Here is a 24,299-nt window from a genome sequence, read left to right on the forward strand (position 1 = left end):
TACATTCGCCGCTTCTCGTCACTGTCCAAAACTGATCACAAATTAGGAAGACCGCTTTATTTCAGGTTGATGTTTATCGTTACTTATCAGTGTCTCAGGAAAAACTAGGGCCACGGGTGGCTCAGTAGCAATTGGTTGTGCAGAGTTGCGTCCCTTTATCTGAGGTTTGCATCTCCTCGGGCTTTCCTCCCACGTGAAGCTGACACGCCGTGATACAAGTGGAATACTGTTCAAAGCGGCGTAAAACCCAACTCACTCACTAACAAAAAAACACACGCCCCCTTCCTTAACAATTTCCATGAAGATATCCCCCTCCATCAATGTAGTAATGCAGGTCCAATCGAAGTTTGCGACTTAGGTAAAACTAACGAGCCAGCTCGTATTTCTGCAAACCCTTACCATTATATATAAATGAGGTTACTGTATGTCTGAAAACTTCTGAAAACTTACGTAATACGTTTTTCATCGGACATCTAACTTTTAAACTGCTTCCTAACAAAATTCTATCATATCACATAAATGGTTTTGAAAATGATTTAAAAAAGCATGCTTGTTGAAGAATCTCTCAAAATTCTATAGAAACGATAGACACAGTGGCAGTGAAGGTACCAGACTTTTACCTTGATTATTACGTCGGAATGTTTGACGACAGACCATAATGTATGCTGAAGAACCACCTGTAGCATTGGTTACCAGACTACCGCTTTGTCAATTATACGGTTACGATTAACAATTCACAGCCGGGATTTCTTTTAATCCACACCATTTGAACACACACATGTCTGTATGTCAATACTAAAGGCAACCCCCGTGAACATTCGGGTTAGAATTGGTCTTCAGCACACCACGCTTGTCGTAAGAGGCGACTAACGGGCGACTCATAATATTGCATTCATCGATGCTCATGATGTCAATCACATGACAGTCTGGTCCTGGCTCGCCGTCATATAGCTGGAATATTGCTGAACGCCGCGTTAAAAGTAAATATTTGAATCGAGTCTGTACCAGACAATCCAGTGATTGACATCATGAGCATCGATGCACGCAATTGGGATACGATGACATGCATCAACGAAGTCAGCGAGCCTGACCACCCGATCCCATAAGTCGCCTTTTACAGCAAGCATGGGTTGTTGAAGACCTATTCTACCCCGGATCTTCACGGGTGACTGTGGTGATATTTGGATACATGGTGTTGTGTAGTGGTAGCTAACGTACACTGTCGTCACTGGACGGGACGATAAATAAGTTGTGTGTATCCCATTTTTTATTATATATTTTCGCTTTGTTTGTCTTTTTATTAACGCCGCACTCAACAATATTCCAGCTGCATCACTGCGGCCTGGCCCAGGTGGGAATTTGTCCCAAGGAACATTTAATGGATTGGGTGGTCAGGCTTAGTTGATGGCGTATCATCGTACCCTAGCGGCGGGGATAGTTCCCCACAATATCAATCACTGGATTGTCTGATCCAGACTCGATCATTTAAAGACCGCCGTTATTTGTCCAATAATAAATTATAATAATAAGTACATTTGAAATGCGCAAGATTCGATTCACCAAGTGGATGCTCATAGCGCTACACTATTATTACCCCGGTCAATGGATCAGTAAGCACTCGATTTTCATTCTCATCTCCCTGAGGAGTATACAACCCAAGCTGCCTGTGAGGCGCTAGAAGGTTAACAGCCACATAACCATCTCATCCTACCGGGTACCCACTCACTGCTGGATGAACAGAGGCACATTTCGAACAAAGTCACTTGTCTAAGGAGACACAACATGTGGTACATGTGCTTCAGTGTGGGGCAGGAACAAAGCCCTAGAAACTCTCAGGAGTCAAGCTGCTGAACGGGGTCACCCATCCAACTACTCTCCGAGACTGACGTTGCTCAACTTCACCTGATTTGTGATCTGTGCGCTGTGCACAGGTCCACGTGCCACAATATATGCCCGGTGTATTGCGGAGTGCGGCGTTAAAACAACAGACAACAAACACCATTCACTCGTCTTCAAACAAAATAAGGTGAGGTGAGGTGAAATGGGGTTCAACGTCGCGTCCACGATTATTGCACTTATACTTACGGCGTGCAAGCATGCATGCATGCAGCTATAGTGCTAGCCCACTGAGATAACATGTCGCAATTTAACATGAATACCCCACTGAGACACAGTATCCTGCCTCCGAGCCGATCAGTCCTCGTTTTAGCCCCTTAATGCCCAGCGCCAGACAGAGTAACAACAAGTACCATCTTTTAGCGTCCTTTGGTAAGACACGGCCTGGGATCGAACTCCAGACCTTCCGCTCTACCACTAGACCGGAGGCGGTCTCAAGCAAAACAAAGGGTCATGATATTGAGACAGTTTATTGCACAGATAAAGACTTCAAGTACAGTTAACCTGTTTCTCTGAGTGTATTGGCATTCGGTCTGATAGGTCATTCCCTATCCATACATTTAAAGGATTCAAAATGCAAGTCAGAAAGTCATTAAGGTGAGTCTCTGTATGACGCCCCTTGTCAATCAAGGATGGGACGAACCGGAGGCTTCAAACATCCCGAAGCGCCCGTAAAATATGATACAGCCCTGAGACAATCTCACCCCTACCCCACTCTCAAATAAATGACAATACAATAATCAATAACAACAAGATTAATTTACACAAAATTTGAGTCAGCGAACTTTTAGTATTTTAGTAACTTGATTCAAGCTTCCAAGGACTGACAGTTCCCCCTGTCATAGTCTATCTTTCATCACAAAGCACATGACTGTACTAGAAATAGATAACTGAAGGATCTCCATGTGTTATATCCGAGATACCGGAATTAACCGACATCAGATGAATGTATCTCGCTACATGATATGCAATAATAGTAGAGGTATTACAAATTGCACAATGATGTGCAGAAGGCTACAATCCACCATTGATTAACGAACATCGCACATACATGTACCGTGTATGTTGACCATCCTGGGTTTTGAGACCCAGGGATGCGTGAGGCGCGTTGCCGACCATTGGGCAATCGGAACATATAGTTACGGTTAAACATATCTCGGATGAAAATTTCCATACTTGTGAGAAACATATAGCGTCTCTTAACAGAAAACTAGATGATGTATTTACAATGGAAACTAGGGTGTATATTCTCACCTGCGTTTAAAATATGAGGTTTTTCACGATTTGTGTTGTAAAATTCACTTGGGTTTCGTCGTGGAGAAAAACGAATTACCAGATGTTAACAGTTCTGGGTGAACTTAATAACAATTTGAATGATATTGATGTTTATATTATGAATCAATGTTATCAAATGTTATCACATCATGATCTACATCAAATCAATATCCCTCCCCACCCCATTCGTGGCTATCCGCGACTTATTACGTAAACAGTCGAGTAATGCCGACTGACGGTAACATGCTCCATACATTAAAACATTATTTGAAACTCATGCCGAGACGCCCGTAAAATATACAAACACGTCGCAAACACATTCTCAGCGGCAGTTCAAATAATGGCCATACCAAAAACAACTATGACAATTAAACGCATATCATATATCTCACGCCAGTGACATGCCATCTATTTCAAAATATCATTACTGAAATCATTTTTATTTTTTTAGACAAAACACCAAAACTAGTTCCTGCTACCTTGTCACACCAATATGAAATGATACTACATATCATTCATTAACGATGCTAGGGGCTCACAGATAATCTAGTAGTTGAAGCATTCGCTCGTCACGTCGAGGATCCGGGTTCGATTCCCCACATGGGTACAAGCTCATTTCTGGTGTCGTGATGTTGCTGGAATATTGCAAAAAGCGGCGTAACACCATATTCACTCACTCACTCACTCACTCACATACACGATGCTAATAAATATATGATGATGTTCGCGCATGAGCACCTAAAATAAACATAATAGTTCCTCCATTCGTAGACACTCACATGGTGAAATCGATTGAAAAAAACACACTATGACGTCTTGGGAAGTTATCTTTGGTATACTGGCAAAAAAATATCATAATAAATTTGGAATTATATTTGCGTTTTGAAAAGCTTCCAAGCAAAGTATGATTTAGATACATGTTAATAGGGTTCAATATGGTTTAATCGTTTTATTCCCTACCAAAGTATGAATAAACATTCCAGTTCTGCAGCCGTTAAACTGAGTTCAGACCAGTTTATATTGCTTCTATCAATGTCGTCTTTGTTTTTGCCAAAAGCGTCATATCAGTAAAATTCACATAAGCTAGTTCACCAATAAAATTGTTTGGTCTAAAGGCGATAACACGGACGAAAGATTTCGCAAATGTCATAAATAGTGACAATGTTCCCACCAGAACAGGCAACTAGGGGTCTGTTCACGCCATTACCCAGTGGTATTCCTGAATCGTCGACAGACAGCGGGAGCGAACGCGAGAAAGTGTTTAGGAACCGATAAATTTTCACCGACGCCGCGAATAGCAGAGATTAGTTTTTTATAACAAAAAAATATCGTTTTGAAACTATCGTTGTGGAATGTTAGGTAAGAACCTCCTTGGGAGAACGCAAAGGTGAACCGGTTCAGTAGATCTCGCGTCTCAGACGACATGGATATCTTACTGACGCAGATGCCAAGTGTTGCATCATCACCACCACCAGAGATTCTCCCTGACATATGCCTACTGCTTGTGTTAATAATTATCCTATTAAAATCAAGCGAATAAATATTAAAGTTTACAAAGGAAATTAAATATTAATATGAACTGTTAAAAAAATAAATGTTTATTAATGAACAAATAATGAAATGTTTGTGGAGGTGAATAGGATCACATTCATCAGGCTACTTGTGTTTTACTTAATTGTATACCGTTAAAACGATTAAGCTAAAGTTGATTTAGAAAATGAATAATTCAATGTTTGAGTCAATGGAAATGGTAATGTAACATTTTTTATGCATATCAGCATACCAGAGCGGTTACGGAAGACAAAGGTAATTGACTCTTTGATATAAATGTTGATAGATGTGAATGAGGGTTGTTTAAATGGACAAATAACATGAAATAAATACATGTATTGAAACGTTAACGTTTACATAAGTTATACTGAAAACGTGGATAATAAATGGATAATAAGCAGACAGACCTGTAAATCAGAGAAACATATAAACGGCAGTTGGGGGATGGAGGTTCCTTCTGTAAACACATATTCAATAAATAAACGCACCTAATTAAAAGTAGGTACTAGATAGATGGCCACGTGTGGTAAAATACAGTGATTCGGTTAAAGAGATGATCTCACCCATACACGTCACCATGTTATGCTTGCCTTTGTTGATCAAAAATGAAAACATATTACCATCCTCGATTATCGAGGGTATAACATATCCACTCTATTATGACAAATATGTATTAATCCAATGTAGTATACATGTATAAAACACTGGATAATAAGGATGCACTTTGCTGGTACGTTATTGTTTAGGTTCTAAGGTTGGACGGATTGTTTGTGAAGAGCTCTTCAGTGTTTTCGATTGGCCGCGGATAAAACAGTTTATATTCAGATACAATACAAACTACGCCTTATTAAAAAGACGGTTTTCCTCAAAAGTGTCTTAATGTTGAACATACAAGCATGTATTGTTTGATCGCCATTTTGATAGCATTGTTTAATAGCATGTGTTCACTTCACGCACGCTGCTGGAAGTGAAACAGATTGATCCTCTTGGAGAGGCTGGTAGCAACGTTGGCGTGTAATGACACAAGAGTTTGCTATGATTGTAGCTGGAAGCGTTGAGTTTGGTTGTGGTTGATTTTACCTCGCGGTGGGGCATTGCCACGTGGAGCTCTGAGCCAATCGAATGCAACCGAATGATAGGCATGGGCGGAAGGAGTATCAGTTGATTCCAATTAGTCGAAGAAGGAAACACGAACGCGATTCAAAGTGCTATAGGGGACACATTTGGAAAGAAAATGTCATCTTCGTACCTAAGCATAAGGATATGACGTGTCTTAGGTGAAAGTGTCACCCTCGCATTTTCATATAAGGATGTGACATTTGAAGGAGGTGAAAATGTCATCCTCGTACCTAAGTATTAGGATATGACGTCTCTTAGTTGAAAATGTCACCCTCGTACTTAGGTATTAGGATATGATGTCTATTAGTTGAAAATGTCATCCTCGTACTTAAGTATTAGGACATGACGTCTCTTAGTTGAAAATGTCATCCTCGTACCTAAGTACTAGTATTAGGATATGACGTCTCTTAGTTGAAAATGTCATCCTCGTACCTAAGTGTTAGGATATGATGTCTCTTAGTTGAAAATATCATCCTCGTACCTAAGTATTAGGATGTGACGTCTCTTGGGTGCAAATGTCATCCTCGTACCTAAGTATTAAGATGTGACGTCTCTTGGGTGCAAATGTCATCCTCGTACTTAAGTATTAGGATATGACGTCTCTTATGTGAAAATGTCATCTTCGTACCTAAGTATTTAGGAGATGACGTCTCTTATGTGAAAATGCCATCTTCGTACCTAAGCATTAGGATGAGGCGCTTCTTAGGTGAAAATGTCATCTTCGTACCTAAGTATTTAGGAGATGACGTCTCTTATGTGAAAATGCCATCTTCGTACCTAAGCATTAGGATGAGGCGCTTCTTGGGTGAAAATGTCATCTTCGTACCTAAGTATTAGGATATGACGTTTCTTATTTGAAAATATCATTCTCGTGCCTAAGTATTAGGATATGACGTTTCTTATTTGAAAATGTCATTTTCATAGCCTAAGTATTAGGATATGACGTCTCTTAGTTGCAAAATATCATTTTCGTACCTAAGTTTTAGGATATGAAGTTTGCATTGTAGTGTGGAAGTGTTTTCTGACAAAGAGATTCAGGCAAACAGGGAGGAACTATTTTTCTGCAATAGGTCATCTGGTAGAAGTTCCGGCGGTGAACATTCTGACGTTCCTTTCAGTCCGTACCGTTCTACCACAGCTCCAGAATACGGGTTCTTTTTGTCCATTGGCGTAACCCGAACAGCATCACGTGATCCCATCGAGGGGTCCTCTTTAAAATAGTTGAAGGGTGCAAGCAGAAAAGACAGATGGCCACCAGTAGTTGCAGTATTTGGGACGTTCTCTGTCTGAGGTATATGATAGGTTCCGAGGGTTACCCAGGCAACCAGATCCTGAAAAAAAAAAACATAACGATAATTGAAAAACATTAGCTCACGTAAGAAAGCAAAAAGTGTCATACTTGAGAATTGCAACTGTCATGGCTTGGCATGACAGATTAACTATAGTCATATCAAAGTCTTTTGAGTAGTATACAATATAATATGAGATTGAGAAATCGAACATGATTCTCCAGGGGACGAGCCAACTTTAACCACCAGGCTAGCCCACGTGTCGGCCGAAATGTTTCTTTGTTGTTTAACGCCGCATTATTCCAGCTGTATGACGGCGACAAGTAAATAATCCAGAACAATGCAGTACAATCCAGAACCTATTGTCACCTCATTTATATGATGATTGCTATCTGAACGAATTAAGTTTCTACAATGAGGTTAAAATATGAAACAAAACGCCTGTAACGATTAAGATCAGTGATTAACTGACTGACTGACTGAGTATGGTTTTACGCCGCTTTTAGCAATATTCCAGCAATATCACGGCGTGGGACACCAGAAATGGGCTTCACACATTGTACCCATGTCGGGAATCGAACCCGGGTCTTCGGCGTGACGAGCGAACGCTTTAACTACTAGGTTACCCGACCGCCCCCAGTGATTAACGATGACGTTTTTTCTTTGTGAGTTTGTGTGTGGGATCTAAACTAAAAAAGTCAACAGACACATCAGACAATGTTACTGTGACCAGCACAACTCGCGTACATCATCATTCTGGTCTTTTCGCCTGTCATGACCAAAGATAACTTGTTCTGACTTTCACCCGTGGTATATTCTTGTAAATCTCTAAGGTAAATGCCAACATGGTGTTAGGAACTATTCTATAGGATCAGTGGAAGAAAACATATTTCCACCCACAATGGTCCAAGATTTACAACGAGTTCCTGTCGCAAGGAGGAACTAGATAGAACAAAGCGTATGGCAAATCCTTTCATCCACAGAACATATAAAAGTTACGGTAAGTATGTAACAAGCACCTTATCAATACACGTGGGTGAGCCGTGTGATGACAATGGGAATATTATGAAAGCGTATAAACGCCCCCGCTGGGATTACCCTCAGTCGACAGGATGGAGTGAAGACTGATCATTGTGTACTGTGGATATTTGGTCTAAAGTTAGATGACACGACCATACCCTGGCCATGGTGTGACCACGCAGCTACGTTTTTTTCTTTTAGCTGGAGGCAGTGTCCATTTTCGGAGCAATAGCCCGAAGGACAACGCTGAAAACGCTGCCTTGCCATTCCTCTTGCCAATTAAATGCGAACCGTCAATCTTACAGTAACCCAAAGGTTGTTGATACGTTTCGATACAACAGACCCAGGTACCAATCCATCAATGAGTGTATTTAACCAATAATACAAATCCTATAATTGATCATTATGGGAAACTGACGAAAGCGGAACAATAGTAACGTGTGTGTGTGTGTGGTGGTGGTCAATATGCATTGGCGACGTTTTGGATGAATTTATTTTACCGTTTAAACTAGGATACAAGGAGGACATCCGTGTAGGACATCCGTATGTACATATTCAGTACATATTAATACACGAATATCCGTGTTTGAGATTGCGAAGCGCAATATACGGATTACGTGGACTTTAGTCAGTAACATTGAAATCACCTTGTATGACTTAGCAGCTATTCTGTTCCGAGAACGATACACTTGAATTGCATGGGCGGATACAGCTTTTGTGAAAGGGGGCGGTGTGTGTGTGTGTGTGTGTGTGTGCACAATTAAGATCTATTTATTGTCTTTGGTGGTACTTTATACGGTAATAAAGATTTTTTTAGAACTACTGCAATTAATGGACACATCATGTGTGATGAGCATTTTGAGCTCACCAGACCACCCGTGGCAACGTGTGATGAGCTCCGGATATCTCTAACATCTGTGCTGCACCCTACTAGAACCCTGTGTGGAGAAGTCAAGAGGCCATGCGCCAGGTCAAGGCGAGAGATAAGTGCTCCAAGTGCGCGCTAGGTTCACACAACGATTGGCGTGATTCACGCGTTGTCATATAAAAAAGAACACAAAATAATCTGACTGACAGTGCATTATTGAAACATATCTCTACGATAACATGCATTAATAACGTGATCTTGAACGTCACATGACGTGTGTAGACTATAACCTTTTGACATTTCAAGGTAATGAAGAGTATCTAGTGCTATGCTGCACGTGCTGCAATATATACATGGGCAGGAGCCAGTGCACGAAAACGTGGCCTTGACATTCGCACCACACCTCTGAACACGTTCCGTCAAAATGATAATTTGGTGACTAAGAGAAGATCTCTGCTGGCAAGGAAAGCCTGTTTTAATCTCGTGTCACTCCCAGAGTGAACACGCTTCTTACAAATGTACAAATTATGTATACCAGGTTCAAACACGTTACATCCCTGAGTGCATTCTCAGCAATAAAACGTCTCCCCTCGCTCGTGCAGTAAATTCATGATGCATGCATGTTCGTTTTGACTCAAGTGGCCGACGTTCACGCAGTGCGCCCCACCGAGCGTTTGAGATAAATTCATACTATTTCTGCTTTATGCTTATCAGTGGGATAACATTGCCGTGTCACTGTTAACGGCCTTAGCAAATATAGGGTTAAGGATAGTGGCCTTGGTTTGTGGGTATCGTATCGTCCGTCCGTGGTCAATCAGGCTTGAAGAAGTAAGTACCGAGTCCACGAGGCTGGTCACCGACCTTGACTCGCTATAGCGGACCTTGACATATGTATTCAATTACCTGTGTATGTATGCATAGGTCAGTGACCACTGTATCATAAGTTCCGTGATAGAACAGGTCCTCAGCAAACCCAGCTTATCGTACGACGCGACTAGCTTTGATCGGGTGGTCAGGCTCGGTTACTTGTCCATGCGTGTTATCGTTATTGCCGATTGCGGCGTTAAACAACAAATAATCACAGCATTATGTACATGACACCATTTTACTGGTTGTTAATACATACCAGTCACTGGTGTGTTGTGACTCACGTTAAGTGCTGTCGTGGGCGTTGGCCTCCTCCTCCTCCTCATCATCATCACATCAACTGTATGTTTGTTATGTTTGTTTGTTTGATGTTTAACGCCGCACTCAGCAATATTCCAGCTATATGACGGCGGTCTGTAAATAATTGAGTCTAGACCAGACAATCCAGTGATTGATATCATGAGCATCGATCAACGAAATTGGGATACGATGACATGCATCAACAAAGTCAGCCAGCCTGACACCTGAACCCATCAGTCGCCTCTTAGGACAAGCACTGTCGCCTGTTACGGCAAGCATGGGTTGCTGAAGATCTATTCTACCCCGGATCTTCACGGGTCTCAACTATATGTGTAGATGCAGCACTAAACTTGTCATTGCAAGCATTGGCGTTTTCTATAGACGTCTCAACGTCTCTGCTCTTTCTTTTAGTTAATGTTTTTTTCAATCCTATCCACTTGATGGATTGAATCAATCTAAATGTAGGCGCTACTGACTTAAGCTAGTTAAATGCATCACCTAAATAGAGAAGATGCTTTCCACTTTTTTCTATCTTGTCCACGCTATGCCAAGTTTAGAATTGATAAATACTTTTTTGTTAACCAGCTCAGCATACATACTATACTCCACGGCAATGAAGATTCATCTCCCTCAGACAATGAACACATTATAAAATCAGTTCACAATTACATCATTGAAACAAACCGCTTTACGTAAGTTATGAGTCAACTTAAGAATATAAAATGCATTTGGTATCTTGCTTTCCATTTTATTTCATTTTGTGTTACTCATTAATGTCTGCTCTATAGACTTCATTACAATCTACATGTATGATGTACAGTATTAGGAGAAGCATTAATATAGGCCTTTTTGGCCTGTTTGCTAGTCCTTTTTCCATTTTGTAACGTTATGTAAGGTAAAATATGAACATTAATGGAAATAAAATACTGTTTAAATCAAATGCATCACGATTTAACTTTTGTTTCTTAAAAAAATGAATTTAACTAGGCCTTTCGGTTCAAGATTTCAAATTCAAATTGTAAGCTCAATTACTTAATGCTTTTTTGAGAGACCACTTGATATTCTGGGGAGGCAGGGTATGGGCTGGATTTTATCGAGCAAAACATTACCACTGGAACAAATAATACATTGCTGCAAGACGATTATGAAAAAGACAATATTTAGGCTCATAGTTAGGTTTTCAAATGTAGCTGAAAAAATACGTACTCTCCATACAAAGGATATTTCATAGGGAAAATGAGTAAATTGAGAAAGTATGCGGAACTGTGTTTGAGACGATCCCTTCTGTTAGCTGGGCATTAACTGTGGAGATGCCCCCTACAGTAGCCCTCCTTGGTTACAAGTGGAGTATTCCGACTTATCATTTTCAAAGAACTCTCTTTGACGTACATGCACGGTGGGGTATGGTTGATATTAATGATCATGTGTAGTGTAGCTCCGTTCTTGTCGGCTTTAAATTAATCTCAGGTCCTGTGGTGCTGTATTTGTGCAAGTAATTGGTCTATGAATGAGATTGTAATATAACCCGTACAAGACTCCAGGCAAAGACAGCTGACACAAAATACTCTGACAGTTAATGGCGCGATCGTTGAATCCTGCGGGAAACAGAAAGGACTTTGAAATAAATTAATTTATTACCAAGCATACGGCTTATTTGACGCACAAATCGGATGGCAGCAAGTTCCTGAATTCACTTGTATTACGTCAATGAATGAGTATTGTTTTACGCCACTTTTGAATATTCAAGTAACAAAGACTCAATGAACGATTAATTTGCAGTCGCATTCAGGTGATAATAGTTATTACTCTTCTTTTCTCCAACACAAAATGTATCCCAACACATTCATCTCTGCAGAGTACTGGTAGTCAAGTGGATTAAGCGTTGGCACCGAAGCCTCAGGTACCCTATATGGGTATAATTTGTGAAGCCCATTTCTTGTGTCTCTCGCCGTGATATTGCTTGAATATTGCTAAAAGCGGCGAAACCACCTCCTCACTCACATCAGTATCCAGACTTTTAGAAGAGGATCCAAAGAGTGAGCGAGTATGGTTTTACGCCGCTGTTAGCAATGTTCCAGCAATATCACGGCGGGAGAATGGGATTCACACATTGTACCCACGTCGGGAATCGAACCCGGGTCTTCGGCGTGACGAGGGAACGCTTTAACCACTAGGCTACCCTACCGCCACGAACCCAAAGAAGGCAAAGGGAGATCACAACCATAGAAGCTATGAGAGGTTCACGAGGTGGGACTAAATATACACATTTGACTTACTAGTATGTTGTTTGTAAAATGTTTGTGTCACTTTTCATTTAATTATTTGATATCGTAAGTGGGAAGGGAATACATAGACAAGCAAATGGGATTGACACACAAATATGACATACAATGATGAATATACATTTTGAGTACAGGAAATTGTGGACAAATATCTAAAGCATATTTGTTTTTGTGTTATTCAGCGAAAGGACATGTAGAGTAGTTTCTACACAGATTTGTCAGTTGTAACACATGATATCGCACGGTTGTGAAGATAGGACGTCATTTCGTTAACACCTGGTGCGAAAATATCTCAGTTTAACGAGTTCTCGTCTAATCCCGTGCTCCTGTGCGTGAGTAGCATTAAGCAATCAACGCACATAACATACGATGGGATGTCAACCTATTTACGTCTAGCATATATAGTACTGAAACATTGCCGTTAACTTCAATATCATTTTTCAAAATAAAATGTTCCATTAATTTTCCTCTCCAGGGCAGTTAGCCGTATTTTGTCGAATGTCAAATCCTCTGTCTGTCAACCAGCCCTCTACAGCAGCAACCAGTTCTTGGTCCTCATTAAATCTCGGACTTTTCAAATTTGAAAAGGAAGGTTGTAATCATTAGGGACCAGGGCCCCGTTCCTCAAAGCGATCTTTGCGCTACGATGATCGTAAGCCTATGTTAAAGTATTGGAGTTACGGTAACCTTAGCGCCAAGATCGCTTTGAGGAACGGGGCCCAGATCTGGCGGATGAAAGGGCATAGGAGAAAAGATCGTATCTACATCTCCGTACTGCAGCCATTGCAACATGACTGGTGTGAACTGCTGCATTGTCCCGATGGAGGAGAACGCAAGGTCGAAGTTTGCCGCAACGCCTCTCTTTGATAGACTCTCATTATGTATTCAATAAATTGGCATCTTCATTCAGAGTTGTTTCCCCGATAAATAACTGATGTGTATTATGCCTTTCCTGTCCCAAAAGAAGGTGGCCTTAACGTTGTTAGAGGGTGTGGTTGCTTTGAACATCTACGGTTTGGGATACCTGTTTCCACTCCATGTAGTTTTGTTTGTTCTCCAGGTCATAGTTATGTATCCAGGTCTCGTCACCTGTCACTTGCCTAAAGTGAACATATTCTGGGTTGCGATCATATCTGGTATACAGGGCATTAGAAGTAGTGACCCGCGAGGTTTCATTTAAAACCGATAGCATTTTAGGAACCCTTTGGGCACAAACCTTTGAAGTATGTAGACGTTCATGAAAGAGTGTTCCTATTGAAGCATACGAGAGGCTTGTGGTCTCCTTGCACTCATGGAATGTAATGGGCCTGTTGTTAAGCACCAGGTTGTGGACGGCATCAGTTTTTTCTTTTGTGGTACTGGTAGTGGATCGACCAGCACGGGGGTCATCTTTCAAACTCTCTCCCTCGCTGAAATTCCTTCCCCCAACGTTTAATTGTGGTACACAACTTGTGGCCTTTCATCAATATTCTTTGGTGATTGACTCTCTCGGTAAAACCATTTTTAATTATCAGTGATTGTTCAAAACCACGCCAAGTTGTGAAAGATGACTCAATACCAATACATGTCACATGTAACTATAACAACGACTCAGAGGTGCTGTTCCACAAAGCGCTCGTTGTGCTGAGACGATTCGCAACTCCCATACTTAAACATAGACTAACGAGAGTCGTAGCGCTATGATAACTTTGTGGATCGGCATAACTTTCTGATATCCCATCACAAGGCGATTTGTTTTGCACATATTGTACACAATTCTTTTGTAACTTTTTCAAATACAATCAGAGCTAATGGCAACCTCCATTTACAGTGAGGGAAACATATAGACTCGTGTACCATATAATTTTATTTTTTTCTGATTTTTTTCTGAAACCAAATCTCAGACAAGAACATATCTCTAAGATAACAGGAACAATCTACAAGACAGAAATACGGGTATAGTGCAACGTTACTTTGATAGGCAAAGTTTGACGCACAGGTGAGAAAGATGATGTCCGATGCAATTCCTATGTTGAATTTTACCACATGTTCCTGTGTTTTATTCAGGTGCTTGACTTGCCTTTGCATGTGTATGTGACGGTGCTACCGGTTGGGTATCATCAATATTTGAAATTGATTCACAAACAAATACTAATATGATAAAGTCGGAATCGTGATGAAGTCTGCTTAGAGTAGCTACTGCTCATGATTATGGAAATAGGCTGGATGTGATAAAATACAACCTTGGATATGTATGTTATAGTTACGATTGACCGAGCGTTAGTGTATTATCCTGTAGGACCCGACAGCGCCAATCGTGTTCTTAGACATATAGCGATCTTACACACTGATGAGGATTGGTTCAGACGGGGTTCTAGTGTATACAACTGGATATACTTTCACACATGAAAGCTTGAAAAAGAAGGTAAATATAGTGATGGCGTCAGAGTTTGAAAATAAATTTTGCTGCACAATCCTTTTATATATGGTAAATTGGTAGTTGTCTGCACACTGCGTTGAAACGTCTGACTTTCCTATTGCGATCTATTCATTTAAATTCCGAGCGTCCACATCTCTACACAAGACTGTATGATCAGAGTGATGAATTTAACTCTCTTATAGTCATCGTTCCCTTTATGTCTGCATACTCTTTCTACGAATATTTCGGAGAGCATCATACGATTCTTGTGTCATAAAATCTTTAAAAGGTTTTATAGGACATTTCCAAATTTGAGCATCAGTGACAAAAATGACGTCCAAAGCAATTCCCTATTTTGACTTGTAGCACGTGTTACCGTGTTTTCTCGGTTGAATATTTGACTTTCCTGTGCATTGTGTTTGTGCCAGCGGTGGGGTAAAACACGCTCACCTCTTCGAGAACACCTGGTATCACCAGTGTTTGATAGTGATATCTAAACACATGCGTATGATATTGTCTAAATAGTACAATGGCTTTAGTTGAGATTTCTCATTGTAGAAATGGTTTTTGTTGCATTGTGACGTAATGAAATTTGTTATTACCATTTAATCATGATGCAGGGCCACGGGTTGCCCAGTCGTCTAAGGCACCCTGATTCGCTGTGCAGAGTTGCGTCCCTTGGGCACGCCATAATCCTATGATTGTGGGTTCGAATCTCGGTTCGCCCCGATTATGTTTCTAAGTTTGTCAGCACCATACCCGTGCTCGTGGGTTTCACCGAAGTGGTAAACGTCTGAGACCTGCATCACTTCGGGCTTTCCTCCCACATTAAGATGACACGTCGCGATATAACTGGAATACTGTTAAACCCCAACTCGCTCATTTAATCATGATGCCTGCAGAATCTAAAAATTCACTTCGAAACAGTAAGAAACCATAGGTTCGCCATGTGATGAATGACAACTTGTTTACGTGCAAGCCGCAGGATCATCTTGATATAATCTGAATATTACACGACTTGCTAAACTGGGAATGTGAGAAATGTATGTTTTTCGTCAGTTTCGACAGTATTTTTGATATTTAAACCTCGGAACTTTGAGCGTTCCCTACTGGGCTAGAAGCCAAATGTTGTGCTGCGTATCTTTACCCATGATGTAGGTCACTGGGCTACGGAAGTCCAAAGGAATACATAACCCGCTTCTCCATGTTTCACATATGTCTTAATTATTTTTAAGTCTGCCTGGTTTGAGACAGGATATGCTATACACCCAATACGGTGAGTGATTGTATCGGTTTTTTGTATGTGAGGCGTCTTGGTTTTGAAGACTTGTTGACCGTCTAGTGCCATGTGCAGTTGTAGTAAGGTTATGTTGGCATGGTTTCAATACACTGCGAAGCAATCGGGGGAAAAGTACTTTAGACGAAGACATTTACATGCTTTCATGTTTGCAGATAAAGTTCTATATGGGGCGTTGGGCTAGTGGAAGTTTGTAAATTCTGTGACCTTTTTGTAAATGAGGTGTATCCCTACGTTAAAATGTGATATCGCATATGGCTTATAGGTTATCGTCTGGATTTTTAAGAAGCTTGCTATATACCTTAGGCTAGTTTATTGAGATCATGGCAACCTATTAGACATTCCAGATCGGCCCGACATATCATTCCTCCAGATAAGATAGACATAATTGGAAAAGTTATTCATGGGGGGATACCTTTGACCAGTCACGGAAAGGGACGCCTGTGTCGGTGGGAACTGAATGGTGCAATACGGCTTTACGCATGCGCTGATCTGGGTGCTTCGATTTCCCGTTATTCTGCTCTATGATGTCTGATACCCTCTCCTCCATTCCCCCTCCCAAAAAAACGGGTATCAATACTTTTTTGACGACCACTACCCAAAATCTGAACACACTCAAACTACGAATGTCAAAAGTGTCGACACGTTGAGATGTATGCTTCTGAACGAACACGGGTGCGTTAATGGCTACCAAAACACGAACTGTAGGGACTGGGTCTTCCCATAACAAAGTGATACTAACTTAAACGTTTTCGGGGTTTTTCCCAGGCTTGTATGACATTTGAAAAACCTCAAACCCTAACTCTAGGCCCACAAAATCTACAGCTGACCTCTTTCAACAAAATAACATGTGTTTCGAAGCTTTGCGTGCCAAAATGGCAAGTGTGGACGTATTGGAAGCCACTCCTCTGCACTTTTTTTACTTAGTTACAAATGTGTTGTCTTACCTCATCAACGATGTTCTCATCGTCGTCGATGTAGTTCTGGAAGTTCACGACGGGATCCCTCGCATCCCACATGGCAAACATGGAGCTACTTGTTTCTTCCTCATCACGGTGCTTCGTAACCGCCATCTGGTAACGTGACCACGTGACCGAACTCTCGAACCCATCCCACGACGGCAGGTTTTGTTTCGTCATCCCATGCAGCATCATGCGGTAACTGTTCTGATTGCCATACTGATCTGTTTTGTCGGCGTTGGAAAACAGAAGATACTGGGGCTTTTCAAAGTCATATCTAAACGTAGCTTCTTTTTCAGTCTGTTTTATGTGTTTGCTGAAATACAACTGAGTGTGTTTGCTGTTACCTCCGTCTGACCATTCATTAGTCTTGTTTTCCATCTCGATGTTGAAAGTCTGGTGTCTGTTGCTTACACCCTTCACGTCAACGTCTGCTTTGAAGTTGAAAAGATGGTGATGCATGCCGGCAACGACGTTGTCGTTAACGCGGGTTCCGTATCGCGCTTCCTCCGGGGAGAAGAAGCTGGTTGTGAGGTAGCCAGTGGAGACGACTCTCACGTGAACCGCGCCATTGTTGTGGAAGGTGAAGTCGTACACGTAGTCGTAGTTAATGACGGAGATGACAATGCGGATGACGAGGACGCTGTCTAAAAGGCCGTTGTAGAAAGCGCCAGATCGGCTGTAGGCGCGGTGGCGTCTCAGAGGTAATTGCGTGTTCTGTTCAAAAATGCACAAAGCGTTTTCAAATTTTCTCATACCACCTTCGTTGGAGGTGAACAGCTCAATGTCTTGAAATGTTGCGTAATCGGGACAATCTATTCCAGGAAGCAACCCGCGAGATCTAGTTCCGTACAAACCGGCACTGTCCGCAAAATAAAGCATGCTTGAGGCTGGACTATGACCAGAGTACAGCACTGCTATTTCCTGCATACTCAGTTCGTATAGGACTCGCTCCCCTTGGTATCGAATGTCAAATAACTGTATTCCCACCGTCGGCGACATTCTGAAATTCATCCGCCACATCATATAGTCCACCTGATTGCCCCTGACCTTATACCTAGGCCCATTCGGCTGGAAGTGACGAGGCATGTGAAGGTCTTCACTGGGAAAGGTTGGCCCCCTTAGATGAAGGGAGCTGTATAAGTCTTTTTCGTCACAACTTGGGTACGACACCCTGGTAGTATTTATTTGGTTATGTTCGTATTTCTGTAACAAATCTTCAAGGGAAGGAAACAATGTGTTAGCATACCAAACTTGTTGAATGGTCCAGTTGTTTGGATGAACGTCCGTCATGTCGACCAGAAATTGGAAGTCCAATGGCAGTAGCGTAAAAAACTCTTTGTCGTACGCCAGCCAAAACCATGCTTTTCTCTCCCCTTCCCCAATGAACGCACTTGAAACGGGTGTCATGGAGAAACGTAGACATTTATCCGTACAGTCTAAAAGGGTGGCACCATAACTTTCATTTAGCAATTTATTGGCTCGACGCGCCACAGGAGGAAGAATGTACCTATAGATCCCTTTGAACTCATAAAGAGAAAATGGTCGAATGGTGTACGGGATCTGTGTCTTTCTTGCACGATTTTGAGCCAATTGATGGAAAGAAATGTTGGGCAGATTGCCTACTACGTATTCTTCCACCAGAGGTGGAGTCGCATTGCCCATGAAGATGTAGACTTTAGCCTGACGAGCTGGGAGAGGTCCTCCGTTGTCAAGGTTCTCCAACACTTCATGCTTTGGAGCTAGTTTTAACTCAACGCTGTGGATGAAGTTGGAGTTAATTTCTGCTGTTTCCAAAGAGGAAAGACCCAGTGATTCCTGTTTCATGAGGTAGTCGATGATTGTTTTCACTTCCTCCGCCTTCAGTTCTGTGAAGGAGTGAATAGGGCTCCGGATGTATTCGTCCTTTGCGAAGCTGCGGTGCTCAAGCTGGCACGGGACGGAGACCTGGTCTTCAATGGTTCGCGAAGTCTGACAGAGAACCACCAAAGTTACCACCAAGGCAGTCAGGAGACTCAAGATGATGGCGACAAGGATGAACTCGAGGATATCCCGTCGTTTGACCTTGTGTTTGATAATCGTCACATCTTTGCTCATTCTGAAACCAATCAATATATAATTAACATCCTCACGGGTGCCAAGACATTTACAAGTTGGTATCCGGAAATTCTTTAATAAGAGCATTGAATATTTTGATTTAACGAGAATAATTTAAGAAAACATTTGAAAGTAACTTACAGTGCAATATCCAACCATACTCTGGCTTCCTGTTCTATCCTGATCTATCTTGCAGTTACTAAAGGGGCACAACTGGCTCACGTGTCTAAAGCGCCGCAATTCGTTCTAAGGAGTTGCGTCCCTTATGCGCGCCAGGACCCACTGTCGTGTGATGGAATCGCGGATACGCCTCAATTATGTTCCTTGCGCTATACCATGGTTTTTGTGTTTCCCCAAAGTGGCAAATGTCTTCGACCTGTGTTATACACCAAACACTGTTTACACGCCACGACATAATTAAATAGTGTTCAATGAGGCGTTAAAGCCAACTACCTCTCGCTAGAATGTTCGGAAACAAGGGCAGTCAAGGACAAATCATATTTAGAGTCCTCTGACAGCTATTGGAATATGCTGTAGTGTAAATTTCTAATGAAGACCTTTGTCTACCGAAATGGAAGTGGAAGCTGGAGTAACGGCGTATTGTTTACGTCAATATGTGGAGCATAACGTACTATACATAAGCCTTTCGTTTTACAGTCAAACCACATTTTGTTTAGCAGTTGAATCGCTGTGAAAAGGTCCCGTGCACTAGGGATAAAATGGGTGTAAAACCGACGTTTGTCCGTTACGCTTGAGCTGTTTGGTGGTAAACATTGCTGTAACACAAGCTGTGATTGGTGAGGTGTGACATGTTGACCTCTTCTGTCGAGGACAAGGCCAAATATGATTGAGGGTTAATACAAGGAATGGGGACGGTTAACTTTCGGTATACGTGTATTTCACGTGTGATTATTTCATGATACTTGGATGAAATTTTGATAAAACATTTTCTGTAGGAATTAATATAAGTGTTTACCATACATTTATACCGTAATGTCTTAACTATTTACATAAGTATTTACACGAGTAGTCATGACAGGATCTTATTTACTTGGACCTCATCAAACATGAACCACATCCCTTCATTTGAATATGATCCAGTTTTATTCTAGCCTAGTCATGTTGCCAATAAGATTGGTCATTGATCTTTTTATTCTGGCGTGAAAGCGGAGACTTGTACTGATTATCGCCCACGCTTGTTTCTGCTTAAACTGCATCGGTGTTGTGATGGAGAGAGAAAGGTTTAGGGGTTTCAGAAGCAGTAGCCATGCCACGCGAAACAAAGCGTCAGCTGAGAAGACACAGATGAAACGTGCTTCCATTTGTACTCGTCGTATGGGAAACGTATGAATGAATGCGTTACTTGGCCATGTGTGAGAGACTTCCAATACGCTGTGGTTATTGGCTACGCTCGCTAGAAAAATAATAATCTGTTTATGCCATCAGTGGTATATCAAATTTCGGAATGGAAACAGAAGGCAGGCAATTTTGGGCTGTATGACGTCATAAACATTGACGTATATACATGTTCAAAGAGAAGCGTTACGTAAATTGAAATATACATGCTATTTAGGAAGATTAAATTAATGTGCTGTACATCTCTTGTCAACAACTTATATACTTCGGTCAAACATGAAATCTAAACCTCCTTTGATGAAATGATTGAACGTGAACATGGTGACGTCATGTTTTCACTTATCCAGATATGTTTATGTGACGGTAATTGGAAGAAAAGGTTCCACTTTAACCCGGAGTATCATTCATAATGGTCAATGTGTGAATACGGCTTTGTAGGAGTTGAAAGCTCATCCGGTGTTGTATCCGCTGTAGACTGTGTTGCGCTAAGAACGCGATCTGATGACGCCCGTGACACAGGTGAACACGATCATCACAAATAACGTATAAGCTATTGTAATTTAAATAACTTCCCGCATGAGAGAATACGGGTGCGAGATTGTTTGAAATTTTTATGTGATCCAGTCTTGTCGGGGACTGTGCTTGGTACAATTGGCAGTAGTAGCAAGTGTGATTAAAGCTTTTCAAAACTTACGTTGTTCGTATGTTAACTCAAATAGCATGATGTATAAGATTAAGATTAGCCTTCACAGACACAATGCAATTACAAGGTCAATATCCGATGAATTTTTATACGACAGTAGTGCTCCCTGTATCCTCTCTGTAAACACCCTCGCCATCTCAGTTACGACCACAGCGTTATCAACTGTAGAGCCACAAGGAAGGTTTACGATTCTTCTCTGACTTTAAATTATTCTTATATCCTGTTTCAGTTTTGATAAAGGATATAGAATAAAGACATGTATTGCTTGAGAGCCCGTGAACAAGCATGTGATTGTCCGCCAGGTATGTGGAATGTTGAAAATATAAACAATAAAAATTGAAAATGATTCATACATTTCACTGAGAAACGTCAAATGACTCACACTACTCTAAAAATACAACACAAGAATGTGCTATATTTAAACGTTACCCGTGTATTAGTTCCCGGGGAATGTTATAAAGATTTTAAAAAATGCATTCGATAAATCTTAAAAAATATGTACATGATAGTTTGAGTTGGAACTACGTTGATAATGTGGGTAACTGCAGAGGTGTGATAGCGAAGAACAGATCGCTTGGGACATACACGATTCAGATAGGAAGTGGTGATACATTATATTGTCTTGAAGAGGAAGGTACAAACGGACGAACTTAGTGCCCATGGACGTGATGAACGTACAGACCCACGGATGAGCGGATAAACTAATGTGGTACAGCTAACAAGGGCTAGTATGTCAGCGAGAGAGCATTCGGCGGGAACAGATGGATTTGTATGTAGGATGTTTCACGGTGCTTCGCTGGGTGTGGTGGGGGCAGGGAGCGGGCACCAGGTACTCGGAACACAGATCATATAGCCGGGGTAGGTGTCAGATATTGAGATACTAATAGTATTCGCAAAAGCAACATATATGTAAAAGACACATAGTTTCGTACATACATGCCGATAACATATTTTCAGCAAGAAAATTGTATTGTTTGACTTTACGTTGAAGTTAATGTATACTTTGAAGCTGTACTGTTAGAGGCACGTTATATTACATTTGTGTGCACGGTCTGTAGGAAAGATGAAAGGGACGCTACGGATACGTGATATAGGTAACAGGACGGATGGTCAGGTAGAAAGATAACAGTATACATATATAAAAATGAAAATATATCGCTGGGAGAACAGATAAGAGTCATGGACAGCGCTTTTAAATCAAACTTAGTACAGTTTGGTTTGTATTAAACAGAAGTGTATATACTAATAAAGTAATATAAATTATTATAAGTATTAATGGCTGAACAAGTACGCAAGTATCAATACTGGTGTCTCACCTTAGCATAGCAGTGGTAGCGCTGCAGTTGGAGTCACTATCAAGGGGCATCGTTTGTCCACATTGAAGGTACTCGAGTGTCTTCGTCGGGAATGACATAGGATTTGAGGCACAGTCGTCTTTTAGATACATGTAAACAAAAGTACGTTACAGAGGACAGGAGGTTCTCTGCGTGTTCTACGCGCGTGTTGCTGGCTTTAACTGTTTCCGAACACCCAACAACTGGGATAATATTGCCATATCTGGGTCATGTGATTGCCAATAGATGACATGTGTTTTTGTCAAGTCTAAACGAAGGGTTCTCATTTGTTGTTATAGGAATTCACTGCCCTAGTGCACTTCGAACGAAGCTTTGGTCCATTCAGAATCTGTGGGGGTGAGGCTCCTCTCAGCCAATCAGAAGTGGAACTGCCACCTTCTCAGCCAATCAGCAGCTCTGCTGAGACACTGCCCACAATTTTCTGTTTATGTTCTGGAGAGGGTTGTGGGGTGTTATGTATACGGACGCTGGGGTTCGATTCACCTGAATGGCTAGTTTCCTGGACAGTGTCCAGTTACAATGACACGCATTCCGCTCTCGGTTGGGCCCACTATTGGATGAACTGATCTCTCGCTTAACAAAACAATATATTTACTTCAAAAAACTTACACGTTATGACAATACATGGTACAAGAAAACATGATACTTATTAACACCGCTAACAGAGCAGTATGCTTTTAAAGTCGTAAAAGTCTTCTTTTATGCGATTTCCTTTTTAAATAATATACATTATTATCATACGGCTGAAGCTTTACGAACACAGTGTATAGTTACAAAATCAATAACCAACCTTCCCCATCATCCCAGAGAGTATGTGAATATTACGCAGAAGCCTACATGAGTAAGACATTTAGACAATTTCATCACCCCGGCCTCAACGCCCTAGCCCCGCCAGGCAAAGCCCTTCCCCCGCCCGTCACCCGCTGATCGCACTGTATTCTCATTGTTGAGGGGGAGTGGGCAAAACGCCAACGCTCATCTCGATTTCGCTCTCTCGCCTCGATCCAACATCCCCATCAAAGTCGGGTCAACAATGCTGGCGTTTGGCCAAAAAAGCACATAATATCGACACTGTGAGATGAGCATGTGTACTCACCAGCACCAAGAAGATTCGTAACGGTTATGCTTACCAGAAAAAGGCTGTACCCCTCATTGCATATGACATATGTCAGGCAGGTTTTGGACGAGATAAGCAGCAGGTTACTGCAGCCGAATGACAAAAGCCCGCACCTTAATTGACGCTTTAGCGATGAATGGTGTAAGTGCGTGGAGATTTTGTCTATTTCCGAATTATTTGATTCCAGGAACATCACAAAATAATCTGCATGATTCATTATCTTTCTGTCAAATATTTTAATGAATTTAGAAATACATTGGATCAAACTCAACGTCTCTTTACCGCAGAAGAAATGTTGAATGAAAGATTACTCTTTCAGAGATTAACGCACCACAAAAAGCAAAAAGATGTTTGTTTGGTGTTTAACGCCGCACTCTGCAATAGTCCAGCTATATTACGACGGTCTGTCAATAATCGAGTCTGGACCAGACAATCCAGTGATTTACATCATGAGGATCGATCCACATGAATGGAATACGATGACATGCATCAATCAAGTCAGCGACCCTCACCACCCGATCCCGTTAGTCGCCTCTTACCACATGCATAG

At 41.4% G+C, this 24,299-nt stretch overlaps 1 protein-coding gene across 1 annotated transcript; it reads right to left on the reverse strand.

Moving 5' to 3' along the window:
• Positions 1–3,850: 3,850 nt before the first annotated feature.
• Positions 3,851–22,782, reverse strand: LOC139468677 (putative amine oxidase [copper-containing]). The gene is made up of 3 exons (XM_071250833.1): positions 22,594–22,782; positions 17,110–19,219; positions 3,851–7,172 (listed from the first exon to the last, which is right to left on the reverse strand). Exons 1-3 carry the CDS (start codon positions 22,722–22,724, stop codon positions 6,876–6,878), a joined length of 2,538 nt encoding a protein of 845 aa, XP_071106934.1. The 5' UTR covers positions 22,725–22,782; the 3' UTR covers positions 3,851–6,875.
• Positions 22,783–24,299: the final 1,517 nt, after the last annotated feature.

The sequence above is a fragment of the Haliotis cracherodii genome, unplaced genomic scaffold, assembly GCF_022045235.1.
Source record: "Haliotis cracherodii isolate W230 unplaced genomic scaffold, xgHalCrac1.p SCAF_1, whole genome shotgun sequence".
Lineage (NCBI taxonomy): Eukaryota > Metazoa > Mollusca > Gastropoda > Lepetellida > Haliotidae > Haliotis > Haliotis cracherodii.